This window comes from Podarcis liolepis (assembly GCF_965112155.1).
Source record: "Podarcis liolepis genome assembly, chromosome: 15".
Lineage (NCBI taxonomy): Eukaryota > Metazoa > Chordata > Lepidosauria > Squamata > Lacertidae > Podarcis > Podarcis liolepis.
The window spans coordinates 11,394,177-11,408,802 of NC_139566.1; the positions used below are offsets into that span (position 1 = coordinate 11,394,177).

A 14,626-nucleotide genomic window follows, 5' to 3' on the forward strand; every position below is an offset into this window, starting at 1 on the left:
GTTTCTACCTCCTATTTTCTGGCCTCCCTTTTTGTGATGACTACTCTGTTTACTGTGCTGGAGCTGCTGTCTCAATTTGACAACCTGAGTGGATCTATCCTTTACGCATGGAGGATTATGTGGGGATCTCATGGCCACTGTCTGGTGAGCTAAGATCCTGTTTCTGTGCTCAGATAAGAGGCATGTCTTATGGTGCTAGGTGTTCTAATTTCCTGGACTTTTGGCCTGCCCACTCTGTATATGGGCAAACTGGGGCTCCTTCTCTCAGGTGAGAAGCTTTCTGCCATTGCTGCTGTTGGGTGAGCACCTCTGCCTCACCTTTGCCCTTCCCTGACTCCACCATACCGCCTGCTCCTGGCAGGGCGACAGTAGCAGATGTTAGGGCCAAGGGCGGGATCAAGCTGGGTATCTTGGGTGTCTACATCTGCTTAAATGAGGTGTCTTGGTATACTGGCTGCTATAATTTGAGGGGCCCTTTTTAGGCAAGCGTCCCATGAAAGTCTGCAGGGTGTATTAACTGAATTTCCCAGGTGATCAAAGTGATCTCACGGGACGTCTCATACATTTGTGCCTCCAACTTGTACCAATAAGGAGGGACTAGCCTAAAGAATTAAAAATGCAGCTGTGCTCTTCTCCCCCAGGCCTTCCTGGGAGTGAGGATGCAACCCTCACCTGCTTTTCCACATTGAAGGAGTGGAAGTTGTAATCGTAAGTCAGCTCAGTGCCAGCAGGCATATCCTTCAATGCATACAGCCCAATCCTGTAGACACCGTTGACGGACCTGCAGGTGGAAAGGGAAGAGGATGTGCTTGCAACTCTGGACAGGGCAGGAAGGCACAACAGCAGTCTCAGCACCGCCAAGGTCCTGGAAGCGTATTATACCTCAGTTGGAAACCAATCCCCCCCCCAAAAAAAAACAGTGCTCCAGGAAAGGGGTGGAATTGTGGCTCAGTCTGCTTGTAACCACAGCTTCCCTGGGTCTGACAGAGCAGCAGGCATCAGATCTTAAAAAGTTACACAGCTGTTCTTAAGATGACCAGCTGGAATGGGAGATGGTGTCCGTCTACACCAGGGGCCGGCAAGGTTTACCTCGCCTGAGCCGGTTCACTCCAGCGGAGATCCCTCTGTGGGCCGGATTGTGAGCATGTGCCCCCACGATTTCTGGTGCCTGCGCAGACATGATTTCCGGCACCACGGAAGTGAGTCCCTGCGCTGCGCCCGTTTAGCGCAGCACGCGGGGACTCGCCGAGAGGGCGGCTCAGTTCGGGGGCAGCTCATGGGCCAGTTAAACCCCCATGGGCCGCTTATGGGCCTTAGGTTGCCTACCTCCGGTCTACACCCTCTAAACTTGTTGACAGCTCTACTCTGGGGCGGAGAGTGAGGCAGGGGAGAAAGAAGAGGGACCCCAACCTTCAGGCAGACACTGTTCTTTTAGGGTTCTGTGTGCAGCACTTTAAAATAAACCAAGTGCTGTACACACGGATGCACACAAGCGTAGGCCATCAGTGTTATAAAGGTACTAAAAGGCTCCATTGCTGCCATAGCAAAAGCAATGAAAACTAGCAAGGCGACCCCCTCTGGAGCCCTTACCATTTCTGCATCTCACAGTTTGGGTTGCAGCTGTGGTTGATGAAGCGCGCCTCATTGCCCATGCGATAGCTGTCAATCACCATCCCGCTGTCGAGGTTGAGGCAATAGTGATCGCTGTGGTTGTGGTACTGCTCGATCATCCGGTTCCTAAAGAACAATGTGGGACAGTGCAGCTGGTGTAACACTCCCCGTCTTCTTGCTCTTCCGAACAAGGGCTGTGCCACAGACGCTTCTCCTCCACCCAGTGCTTTGCCCACGGCTTACCTGAACTCCTGCTCGCTGACCACTTCTCCCAAGTACTCGATGATGAACTGCCCAGCTTTCAGGGGCTCTTTTGTGCGGATGCCCCAGCCTTTCTCCTCGGCCCGGAAGCGCTCCAAGCACTGCACCCACTCATGCCTCTGGATCCGCTGGTTGCAGCACTGCTCCCCACAGGGGCAGGTGTTGGGGGAGCACTCAGCGAAGATCATCCTGAAAGCAGAGGGAGGGCAGGCTGGCATGTCAGCATGGGCGCAGGGAAATGTCAGGAACATCGGGGCCGCCTTCCCAACAAACCTTGAGGCTCATTTTCAGGGTTTATTAAAAAAAAAAACACGTTTTTATCCACGCTCCCCTCCAACTAGCTCAGCGCCGTACATATGGTTCTCTGCTGCCCACATTTCCCTAACAACAACTCTGTGAGGTAGGTCAGGAAGCCCTGTGTGGGGAAGTTTTTGATGTGTGATGTTTTACTGTGGTTTTGTAATTTTTTGGAAATTATAAAACCCAGCCAGATGGGTGGCATAAAAATAATAAATAAGTTGTTGTTGTTGGACTGAATTCAAACAAAACCCTGACAATTAGCCATGGCCGGGTATGCAGTTTTGTATCCAGCTCAAAAATGTTCCCAGCTGAAATTAACGGACCTAAATTAAGCCTGCCCATTAATCTCAATGATTCTACTGTGAGTAGGGCTTAGCAGTGTTTAGGTTAAGGCTGAAAGTGAGGGTTTGGACACCCAGGGCTTTTTATGTAGTCTGAAAATAGTGCACTAAATGCATGCTGGCTTTCTCACCTTGCTACTTGTGAGAAGCAGGTCTCTTTAATTTCCAGTGATTCTGTGTGTGCACACGGACATGTCTTCGGTTGCAGCATTAATTATGTTGCGGCCCTGCAACTCACCTGTTCAAGCAGTCATCCAAACAGCCATTTCTGTTGCCATCCTCGGCCTTCTTGCAGTTGCAGGTCGTGGCCTCGTAGCCAGAAAGAGGCTTCACATCCACATAGACGTCTGCAGAGGGAAAGGAGGAGTGAAAAGTATCTATCAGCTTCTGAAACAGAGCTCCTCCCAGTCTACAAACCTCTCTCTCGGCTCGCCCACCCCGTTGACCTCAGTCCATAGAGAAAAGAGTAAAAGGCGGCAGCCTAGGAGCGGGGCTACTGCCAGGAGGTCAAAGAGGGTGCGGTCAAGTGGAGATAAAAGGCTGGCAAGGCTCCACAATTGAGGAAACCATAAAACCAGGGCTATATAAACACAAAGCTACTTACTAGAACGGATTTTTTTATAAAGCGGGACGTCTGGCTTTTTATACAACTGGAAAGAAAAGAAATAAGTGTTCTTTATCGCTTTGCAAGACAACAGCAGAATAAAAATTTGCATTTTTCCCAGAAAGGAAGGTTTGATTTACGCCTGACAGAGCCTAATGAAGAAAAGCCTTTGTTACAAGAGCACCAGAGGACGGTTTTGATCTTATTTTTTTTGTTTTGTTTTTTAAACGTAAACATTTATTGGCCTGGATCCAAAGAGCCACGAGGGGAAGGAGAACATTTCTTAGCGCTGTTCAGTGTGTTACACTTGTGATGGAAAACAGAAGATACAAAGATGTGGCACATAGAATCCAGGGGGCCATTAAGATGATGTTGAAAAGGGCATGTGAGAAGATCTTGGCTGTGAGTCCTGGAAGACCTGGCAGGCCTTTTCCACCAGGCCTGGGAGGGGAGAGCCCTGGCTGACTCCAGCTACAAAAAGCTGAGACTGCTGGGGAGACTCTTGAGCTGGGGTGTTGCTGTTGCAGAGAGAGATGTTGCTGTTCTTCTTTTATATCTTTATTTTAGATCTTGTTGCGATTCACGTGGAAACCATTAAGTTTGGTTGTGTATTTTTAAAACGTTTTATTTATTGATTATGACCACTTTCGTTATGTCGTAGTCATGAATTTTTTTCATGTTGTAAGCTGCCTTGAACATGGAAAGGCGATCTACAAATAAAATCATGTATGTGCAAAGTTTTGCACAACACATTGCGCAGGTGGAAGAGCTTCTCTGGGTTGCCATCATTTTTGGGGCAATGCTCAGAGGCAGCCCTTCTAGGAACACAGGAAACTGCCTTATACAGTGGTACCTCGGTTCTCAAACTTAATCCATTCTGGGAGTCCGTTTGACTCCTGAAACCATTAAAAAACCAAGGCGTGGCTTCTGATTGGCTGCGGGAGCTTCCTGCACTCAAGTGGGAGCAGTGTTGGACATTCAGCTTCCAAAAAACGTTTGCAAACAGGAACACTTACTTCTGGGTTTGCGGCGTTTGGGAGCCGATTTGTTCGGGAGCCAAGCCATTCGAGTACCAAGGTACCACTGTACTGAGTCAGACCACCAGGTCCATCTAGGACACTGACTGGCAGCAGCTCCCCATGGTTTCAGGCAGCCCTACCTGGAGATGCCGGGCTAGAAAAGGCCACAACTTTATTGATTACAGCAATGAAAAGGTATTGGCTTAGGCATTGGATCGCGAAACAAGTGGGTTTATTCACCAGGGGTTCATCACCTGTTGATGCTAATCCAACTATAGGCTCACCCCTGATGTCACCGAGGGCCGTGCCATGGCCTCCCGCCAAGCAGGCTTCGGACGGAATACACGACCGCCAGATTCCTTTAACGGAATACCCCTAGAAATTGAAGGCATAGGCGATGGCCACACCTAGCACTTCGACACACCACAACACCTGGAGATGCCGGGATTGTGCATGCTCTGCCCTGAGCTACGGGAGTGGAACAGACTTCAATGCCAACTGAAGAGGATCTTTGGACCCAAGCCACAATGTTCATTTCCCTATTTTAACGGTAGGGCTCCCCAATCCAAGAGAGCAACCAGCTCTATACGAACTTCAGTTTCAGAAATGTTGCAGGACCAGGTGGTCCCAGAGTGTCCATGGGGCTCCCAAGGCCTCGCAGCTTTGTCTACATGGGGGAGGCTTTTAGACAACCCTAGTATAAAGCACCTCTGGAGCAGTTCAGCAAAAAATAGACAGACGCTTATACTCGTTTCGAGCGCCGTATCAAAGAATCCAACAAATATGCAGCTTCTTGACTAAAACCAGCACGGCCTATTTTGGGGCAAAGACATCATTCCCTCTAAAAAGAAGCAGCAGAATCCAAAACCAGTTTTGTCAGAGACAGGCGTGCTTGGAACCAGGTACTATCTGCCCCTTTTGACAATACTTAAAGACGCCTGTAGATCTCATTATGGAGTTTCCCCGCAACATGTTAGGAATGTGAAATGAGGAAATGTAAACTGTAAACCATGCAAGCTTTGCAATTAGTAAAAATATGTGTTTTTTAGAGAGGGGGCTGAATCACTGAACAGAATGGGGTGGGTGGGAACAATTCCTTGTTTCTATAGCATATTGCTAAATAAAGTGGGCAACGGGGAAAAAGCAGGTGCTTAATTATAACACACATTGTCCCTTCTGGAGTGCATACATACAGCCCAGTACATGGAATCCTGGGAACTGCAGTTTACTCCAAGCTAAAATTCCCAGCACCCTCAACAAACTACAGTTCTTGGTATTCTTTGTGGGGAAGAGCCATGTGCTTTCAAATGCACGGGGCGTGTATGCAGCCATGGATTTCAAAGTGCTGCACATCCACTAATCCTCAGTAATCCTAAAAATAGTCCTCAAAGGGAAGCTGGTGTTATTAACCCCACCATGCAGGTGTGGAGCCCAGTGGGAGAGGGCAGGGCTGGCTGGAACCCTGAGCTGGAGCGCTGCTTTTCATCTAGTAGTAATGCTGAGGTATGTTTCTCAGTGCATCACCATTTTAGGATTAATAATGTGCATCAGCATTATTATGTATAACTCAAAAGTGAAAATGTGAAAGTGGGTCCCATGTTGCAGGTTGTGAGTCAAAGGTGGGTCTTGGGTTTAGGCCAGGCTTCCTCAACCTCAGCACTCCGGAGGTTTTTTTGGCCTACAACTCCCATGATCCCTAGCTAGCAGGAACAGTGGTCAGGGATGATGGGAATTGTAGTCTCAAAAACATCTGGAGGGCCGAGGTTGAGGAAGCCTGGTTTAGGCCCACTCAAGTCCACTGATCTGGAGTAAGAGCAGAGGCTAGGCAAAATCCCACTGCAAAACCTCTGGTGAAACCTTTTGTCAGAAGGAACGCCACCCTATTTTTAGCCTACCCCATGGACAAATGAGGGAGCTCTTTGGAAAGAACGCGAGGCGGGCTATTCAGTGCGTTCCTTCTGACCCCCAAACATCAGCTTCTAGTTGGAATAATAATAATAATAATAACAATAACAAAAATAAACCAAACCTCTACTCTCTTTGCTTGGGGACTGGGTCCAAGAAAAATAAGGCCTGAAATTTTTCAGCACTGCTGGCAGAACATCTGAATTCTCCAGAGGCGTGTCAAAAAAACAACACAAGATCCCAGAAGCAGAAGCAGGCAGGCGCTATCAGAATAAGAGTCCCTGATAGGATTAAGGGTGGACGCTTTCTGAGAAGCAAAACTGCTGCTAGTTTGAAAGCAGCGCTCTGTCTGTGGGTGCATGTGTGTGCAGGCGAAGAAGGATGGAGGGAGGCAATGGAAATTGTCTGCATTAAATATATATTCAAGGATTCCCACCCACTCAGCCTCCTCCCTCAGCTGCAACATCAGCAAAAGACTCCTGAATGCACAGCTAGTATCAGTGCAGCAGCAGCAGCAGCAGCAGCAGCAGCAGCAGCAGCAGCAGCAGCAGAAACCATTTGATTCTTCTCAAGCATCTTGGAATGCAGCCTTGGAAGGATGTGACTTTTTTTAAAAAAGATAGTCCCCTACCTGATTATGTTTCCACTGCCAAAGAATGTCATAAGGCAACTGGAAGTCTATTCGCTTTTGGCGTAGGTATTTCCCTGCAGTGGGGGGAGGGGGAGGGAAGAAGAAATACAAAAGTCATGCATTTATTCTTTCCTAAACACGCGCACCATGAACAGAGCTTGACTGGCAGAAGCAGACCAAAGACGTCTTGACGACTGAGGCAGAAAATACGAAGGTCCCTGCCACACATGCTAATTAACCAGGTGTAAAATGCACCAGTGAAGTTCGTCCTGGTGCAGCTCTTAATTGAAATGAAGAGGAAAAGTGGAAGAACGGAACGGCCCTGGCTGGATCAGACCACGGGACTACCTGCTTCAGCATCCTCCCTCACACAGTGACCTACCAGACGCCTCTGGGAAAGCGCAGGGCATCAAGGCAACAGTCCTCTCCTGTCCCTTAGCCAATGGCTATTCAGCTGTCTCTGAATGTGGATGCTTTTTTAGCCCTGGAGCAAATGGCCACCGATAAGCCTATCCCTGTGGATTTTTATAATCCTTTGCAAGGACCCATGTACTCATAAGAACAGCCCAGCTAGCAGCCCGGGGGGGGGGGCTTCTCCATCTCTGCAGTTTCCCCTATTCCACCTTTTCAATTTACCGTATTTTTCGCCCTATAGGGCGCACCGGCCCATAGGGCGCACCTAGTTGTTGGTTGTTGTTTTTTTTTGGGGGGGGGAATAAAGAAAAAAAAGTTTAATTTCCCCCCCAGCCCGAGCTTCTCCCGACCCCAGCCCCCAGAACAGGCTGATGTCCGCAAGCCTTGGGAGCCCGGCGGGAAGTCGCACCTGGCTCCCAAGGCTTGCGGAGAGCTGCCCGAAGTCCAGGGCGCGCTCCCCGGGTTTTGAGCTGCAGGCTGCTGTCCGCAAGCCTTGGGAGCCTGGCGGGAAGTCGCGCAGCTCTCCCACGGCTTGCGGATAGCTTCCTGAAGCGTGGAGAGTGAGAGCGCACCGACCCCTCTCGCTCTCCAGGCTTCAGCGAAAGCCTGCATTCGCCCCATAAGACGCACACACATCTCCCCTTCATTTTTGGAGGGGAAAAAGTGCATCCTATAGGGCGAAAATACGGTGAGTGGGGAGCCATCGCTATCTCTGGCAGCAGCCAAGTCTATACATCAATGTCAATAAGCACTTTCCCCCTGCAGGTTTCGCTGGGGAACCCTAAAGAACAGGCACTATATGTGAGAGAAGGGAAGACGAAGTTCTCCCTTTGCCTTGTGCGGTTTTGTAAAGCTCTAATTGCAGGGCTGGGGAACCTGCAGCCCTCCAAGGTGCTGTGAGCCAGCAACTCCCATCATCCCTGGGCCACTGGACCTGCTAGCTGGCATGGATGGGAATTGGAGTCCATCAATGTCTAGAGGACCACAAGTTCCTGGGCCCTACTCTATCATGTCCTTTCTGCAGCCATCTTCCCCCTGAAGTATATGTGGGGACCTTTGGCCGTCCTGATGTTGCTGAACTACAACTCCCAACATTCTTGACCATGCATACTAAAGCTGATGGGAGTTGTAGCTCAGCAACATCTGGAGGGCAAGAGGATATCCACACCTGCTTCTAAACTAGACAGAACAACACCACAACAGCACTGAGAGTTCGTTTTTCATAGGGCTGGTCTTCTTCTATGGCCCATGCTGGCTTCTTACAGACCAAGGTGCCGTTTTGTGAGCAGCTGAGCCCTGGACTGAGAACCAACATCCACATTCCTGCAGGCTGAGCGAATGCACTTTGTTCAGCAATGACTGGGCTATGAGCAGCCATCTCGCAACCTAAGACCTGGAGAGCGTGCTCCACTGCTCCAGCCCACGTTTCCAGAGGCTGCTTGCCAGAAAGTGGCACTTGAACTGAAAGCTCGCAAAGCCAGGGAAAATAATATGATGCACTGTATTGATCAGACAAGACTGGAGGACCGACCCCTAGTTATTTATAACAAGCCTGGCAGATACAGAGACTTTATGCCGCCCGGGCGCCACTATCCTTTCCCCACTGTCGCTGAAGAGAGTCCTGAAAGTTGCAGAGACACTATCCTGAACTGGGAAGGCTTAGGCCATGGGTAGGCAAACTAAGGCCCGGGGGGCCAGATCCAGCCCAATCCTTCTAAATCCAGCCTGCGGACGGTCCAGAAATCAGCATGTTTTTACATGAGTATAATGTGTTCTTTTATTTAAAATGCATCTCTGGGTTATTTGTGGGGCATAGGAATTCATTCATATTTTTTTTTTCAAAATACAGTCCGGCCCCCCGCAAGGTCTGAGGGACAGTGGACCGGCCCCTTGCTGAAAAAGTTTGCTGACCCCTGGTAGGCTGTGCTCAACACTGCTGTGTCCAGTTCCAGGCACCACAGCTCAAGGATATTGACAAGCTGGAGGGTGTGCAGAGGAGGGCGACCAAGATGATAAGAGATATGGAAAACAAGCTTTCTAAGGAATGGTTGAGGGAGTTGGGTACGTTTAGGCTGGAGAAGAGAAGGCTGAGAGGTGACATGATAGTCATTTTCAAATATCTGAAAGGCTGTCACACAGAAGATGGAGCAAGCTTGTATTCTGCTGCTCCAGAAGGTAAGACCCAAACCAATGGATTCAAATGTCCTGAAAGGAGATTCTGACGGTAAGAGCTGCTCAACAGTGGAACTGACTACCTCTGAAGGTGGTGGAGTCTCCTCCACTGGAGGTTTTTGAACAGAGCTTGGATGATCATCTGTCAAGGATTATTGAGCTGTGATGACTGCATTGCAGGTGGTTGTGACGAGAGAACACTTGGGGTACCTTCCAGCTCAACAATTCTGTGATTTAAAGCACATTCTCCCTCCCTCCCAGCAAAATAATCCTGGGAACCGTAGTTTACAATCCACAGCACCCTTAACAAACTAAGTTCCCAGGATTCTTTGAGGTGGAGGGGAGTGTGCTTGAAATGTATGCTGTGCACACAGCCTTAGTCCCCAACCAGAACATTCTCATCTCAAACCTCAAAGTCCCAGACAACCCACCTTCAAAGATAGCAGAGATTACAGCTCCTAACTTAGAATCATAGAGTTGGAAGGGACCCTGAGGATCATCTGGTCCAACCACCTGCACTGCAGGAATATGCAGCTGTTCCTTACGGGGATCAAACCTGCAACCTTGGCATTCATCAGCTCCACGCTCCAACCAACTGAGCTACCCAGCTTCCTCCTCTGAAGGTTCACCAGAGCTGTAACCTGAATGTTTTCAAGACAACAGACACATGTAAGCTTGTCTGAGCAGGCATTAGGTGGCAAGGAGTTTCACGGTGTTTGAACCATGCCAAGATAAGCAAGGCAAATGAGCTCAAACAAAAACAAACTGCTAAAGCTTAAAAAGAAGAGAGAGCCACCTTTCACCCTCTGTTAGGATGCAAGAGCAAAGGGAGGCAAGCAAAGCCCAGAGGGTCTCCTGGCCTTGGCTTTCCTCTGATGCTGTAGGCACCTCTTCTCGCTTCTGAAAAACTATTTTTTTGTGCGGGGGGGGGGTGTTGGTGGGGGGAGAAGAGCAGCTGTCATGTTGTCTTTACAACTTGCTCTTAAAATTTGTTCTTATTTTTCAAAGCCTCAAGTTGTGCTTGGCGAGTTCCAGGAAGCAGCAAAGTCCACTGGGAATCTGTTTTCACTTCTATGACCTCACTGGCTAAAACAAAAGGCTCTTTCAAGGGCCTGGCAGCCAGCCCAGAGAGTAGGGAGTGCTCTCTCTCTCTCTCTCTCCCCCCACCTCAATAAAAGGAGGCACCCAGACAAGGAGTTAGCCCAGCAGAGAAATAATCCTCCTAACATGATTGGGGAGGCGAGACTGCTCTGCCTTTACGCCAGGCAGAGTCATTAAAGCTGCCTTATCTTAATAGGACATGTTTGTTTGTGTCTCCTGGCGCAAATAAACTGGAGGGCCGTGACCTGGCGAGGGATTGGGGGCGGGGCGGGGAAGGAGCGCAAGCCCAAGGCACAAACAAGTCTCAACCCTTAAATAAGGAAAAAACGGTCCCTGGGGTTGGAATACGCTCAAGCTGGACCACTAACAAGGCTGCTCAAGTTAAAGGGACTAAATAAACCTTTCTCCTCGAGTCTCTCCACAAACAAGCGAGATGCTTGAACTTTCTGCCTTTTCACTTTTACAGACTAGCACAGCTACCCCGCTATAGAAGTGGTTCTCAAACTTTTTTCTCCGGGCCACACTTTAAGAATAGAAATTTGTTCGCACCACAGTGAATTTTTTTATTGATAAGACATGCATTGGAAAACAAAAAGATCACCACTACAGTGCAAAATGTCCCCAAGTTTCAGCTGTCACGCCTGCAAAGCAAGCTTTGAAAAGTGCAAGGTAGCTTCAGCCACCGTCTTGCGGCAGACCAGGAGTGGGGTGGGAAAGCTGAACCCCACAGCACATGGTACAACTGTCAATCCTATTTCCAGCACAAATCTAAGCACACAAATATTGGACTAGTATGGGCTTGCATTGTTCCCAAGAAAGCAAAGCGGTGCACCCCTAGGACTTTAAAGTGACAAGCCAGGAAAGTAAATGAGCTATTTTACAATGCAGTCTCTAAAATCCCTCTCGGCTGCACATGACCTACAGCATTTTAGAGGAGGGTTTCACGACCTCCCTCCCCAAATGAGTGGCTCTCCGTTGGCCCAGAAACAAGGATCTTGAACCCATACTAGGAATTTCCTCCTTTGGGAGTCGATTCAAGCACCCACCCCCTGCCCCGCAAGTACCCAAATGATAACCTGAGAGGACACATGCAGGGCTCATTCAAAGCATGCACAGAGAACCCACTCACCCACGTGGATAGGTGCCGGGAACAATCCGTACTCGTGCTCCCCAGGAGTGTACTCCAATTTTTCCTTCTTCAACTGGATCAGTCGGCTTTTGGGGCTGGGGATGGAAGAGAGAAGAAGCAAGTGAGTGATCGTAGAAGACCGTGCCGTGTCACCGGGGTCTGCACCCTTCACCACATCCCAGAAGCAATGTAGCACAACAGGGGAGAGCGTGACCTGTGAGCCGCAAATCTCCACTTGGAATCTTCCCTCTGTTTTGAATTCCGTTTGCGGCTTTAGGCAGCAGAGGCTGGTCCATTAAGGTGAATGGGGGCACTGCCACACCAACTTCGGTCTGACCTCAGCTATCCCCACCACCTGGCCTTGCCTTCTTCCTTACAATCAGTGGGTGGCAATGCCTGTCAGCTTCCTCCTCCTTAGCCTCAGAGTTGCCCCACAGAACTAAGCAGGGAGGAGGATGGGGACAAGGCTACAGTTAGCTGGTTCTGCCTGTCATTGGCACTGGTTCCACCACCTGCTGGGCACTCGCCTTCCTTCCCACCGGTCCCAATGGGCACCAGCCACAACTGGCTATAGGTAAGCTATTCTTTCCGGCAGGGGTAAGAGGGTGAGGTAATAACTACTGCTGAGCAATCTCAAGACTCACTCCAAAGCCAGCCAAGCTCAATTTTGGTGAAGGGGTTTAAATGCTTGTGGAACAGTGCCATTCTGCTACAGCCCAAAGCGATAGCTCAAAACACGACCATCGCCATAAATGAGTTGACATGGTTAAAGGGAGCTTGGTAGCTGGACTGGAACTTAGAGCAGCGATACCTCTCTGCAGCTATTGAGAATTTCTCTCTTTTTTAAAAAAACAACAACAAAATCCTCAAAGTATCACAAGCTTCCAGTGCTAATGATTACAGAGAAATGTGCAAAGGTCATTTTCGTAGAGGAAAGAGGAGCAAACTGACATTAAAATAAACCAAGCCTAACCTCGACATTCCATTGTCAGGTTCATAATCTATTAAAGAAACACTCTCTGAATGGTAATACTGTACAGCCACAGGGCACTACATCCACTAACTTCAACCTGGCACGTTCACAATAAAAGGCCTGCAGATTTAGCCAGCCGCATGTAACTAAAACCTGCAAATTAGGAGTGGTCCTAAAGCTCTTAATTTATTTTCAGTGTGTGCAGCACATACTGGCTGATAGAACTGCCCTCTGCTGACCTACTTTCAACAAGCCTCTATACTGCCAGCGCAGCAGTAAACTGTACTGCCACAAGAGGGTACTGTACCATTGTAATAATTAGGTGTGCAGGCCCAAAACTTCTCCAGCACAACCCCAAACAAGCGGCAAACACTGGTAGGGCCAAGGGGGGTACATTGCTTTGGACATTCTGAGAGAGGTCAGGGCCCCATTTTGCACCATCACGACCTCTGTCCGACTGGGATGGAGGTCACACCCACCCACGGCAGCTTTTTCCGCCCTCTCGCACAGCAAGCAAAACCGTTTATGAAGTTCCGTTCCGACAGTCTGAAAAAACCCCAGCTTTTAAGGAGGGCCTCAAGGTTTAATAGACGACACTTATTAAACGCTTTTCAGAGGGCACAAAAACGCACACAGTTTTTAACAGAAGTACAGTTGTACCTTAGATCCCGAACGCCTTGGTACTTGGACGTTTTGGCTCCCGAACGCCACAGACCCGGAAGTAAGTGTTCCAGTTTGCAAACGTTGGAATCCGAATGTCCCGACGGGGCTTCCAATTGGCTGCAAGACCTTCCTGCAACCAATCCGAAGCCGAGCTTTGCTTTCCAAACGTTTTGGAAGTCGAATGGACTTCCAGAACGGATTCCATTCATCTTCCAAGGTGCAACTGTACTTGCAAAACTCTCCAGTGGCAAGACACCATCCTCTCTTAGGAGGAAGATAGACCTCTCCTGAGACCAGCTGCTGGTGTGCCACATGTGCACATTTCCCCCCTTCAGAAAAATCATTTAATTATTAGCTCTCCACAAATTTGCTGACTGGTAAAACTCGCAGCCCCACTCTGGACAGGGTTGCACTCCCATGGAAGGAGCGGGTGCAGAGAACTGGGGTACTTCTGGAACCCAACTTTGACATTCAAGGGCCGGGTGGTCTTGGTGGCTGCAAGTGAGTCCAGCTAGCTTGCCAGCTGCAGCCTGCTTTGGACAGGTTGACTTGGGCCAATGTACTCCAGCCTCTGGATTATTGTAATGTGCTCTGCGTGGGACTGTCCCATGGTCCAGAATGCAGCAGCCAAGTTACAGGCTGGGGTGCCATCTAGAACTCCTGTTTTAAAGCAGCAGTTGTTGGTTGCCTGTTCGTTTCAAAGCCCAATTCAAGGTGTTCACAGACAAGACTGACTTAAGGTCTCAAATATGTGAGAGACCACCTCCTTTCCTGCAGACCTTCCCAGCCATTAACATCAGCAGAAGGGGGCCCTCACAGTTGCCCTGCCACCTTCCCAGACTCAGAGGCTGGCAGCCGGCAAGAGAGCATTCTCTGTGGCAGTGCCAAAACCACAGAATTCCATCCTTGTAGAGCTACATCTAGTGTCATCGTTACTCTGCTTTATTGAATGCTGAAGACATCTCTCTTTATCCTGGCCTTTGACAGCTGAAAAGTATTTCTGTTATCTACCTACAAATTGTTAATTTATCAGGTTTTTATTTGGTTTCGAAATGCATTATTTGTGCCATTGCAACCCGCCCTGTGATCTTAATGTGAATGGCAGGTAATAAATCTGATAACCAAATAAAATCAATGAAGCAATATTTCTTTATCTACACCAACAGCCTTACTTTCAAGCGAAGAGGCCTGTTTCCACCCCCCACCCTGCAATTATCCTCACTGAACAGCATTTCTGGTCTGCGTTTGTGATGCTATTTGTGGCTGAGCTCTATCTCATGGGAAGCTGCCTTATCCGGATACAGACCCACTGGTCCAAATAGCTCAGCACTGTCTCTTATACTGATCAGTAAGGCTGTCCAGGGTGTCAGGCAGGGGTCTCTCCCAGCCCTACCTATAAATGCTGGGGATACCTCCAACATATCAGTGTTAAGTGAACACGTGGAAAGCGCATGCCTTAGGTTTGCTCATTTTATCGAAGAAAAGAGAGCTTCCCCGGCACT

The 14,626-nt window shown here is 49.0% G+C and overlaps 1 protein-coding gene and 1 long non-coding RNA gene across 2 annotated transcripts in view; both read right to left on the reverse strand.

Annotated features, from left to right (window-relative positions):
- ASH1L (ASH1 like histone lysine methyltransferase) overlaps window positions 1–14,626 on the reverse strand; it is a 75,667-nt gene that overhangs the window by 18,223 nt on the left and 42,818 nt on the right. The window contains exons 7-13 of the mRNA XM_083477492.1: window positions 11,489–11,583; window positions 6,673–6,746; window positions 3,118–3,163; window positions 2,752–2,860; window positions 1,855–2,061; window positions 1,591–1,737; window positions 673–781 (exon numbers count right to left, since the gene is read on the reverse strand). Coding sequence (XP_083333618.1) covers window positions 673–781; window positions 1,591–1,737; window positions 1,855–2,061; window positions 2,752–2,860; window positions 3,118–3,163; window positions 6,673–6,746; window positions 11,489–11,583 — 787 coding nt within the window. The remainder of the gene's footprint in view (window positions 1–672; window positions 782–1,590; window positions 1,738–1,854; window positions 2,062–2,751; window positions 2,861–3,117; window positions 3,164–6,672; window positions 6,747–11,488; window positions 11,584–14,626) is intronic.
- LOC310694564 lies at window positions 3,626–4,910 on the reverse strand. The gene is made up of 2 exons (XR_014519753.1): window positions 4,569–4,910; window positions 3,626–4,276 (listed from the first exon to the last, which is right to left on the reverse strand). It is a non-coding gene; the product is annotated as an uncharacterized lncRNA (long non-coding RNA).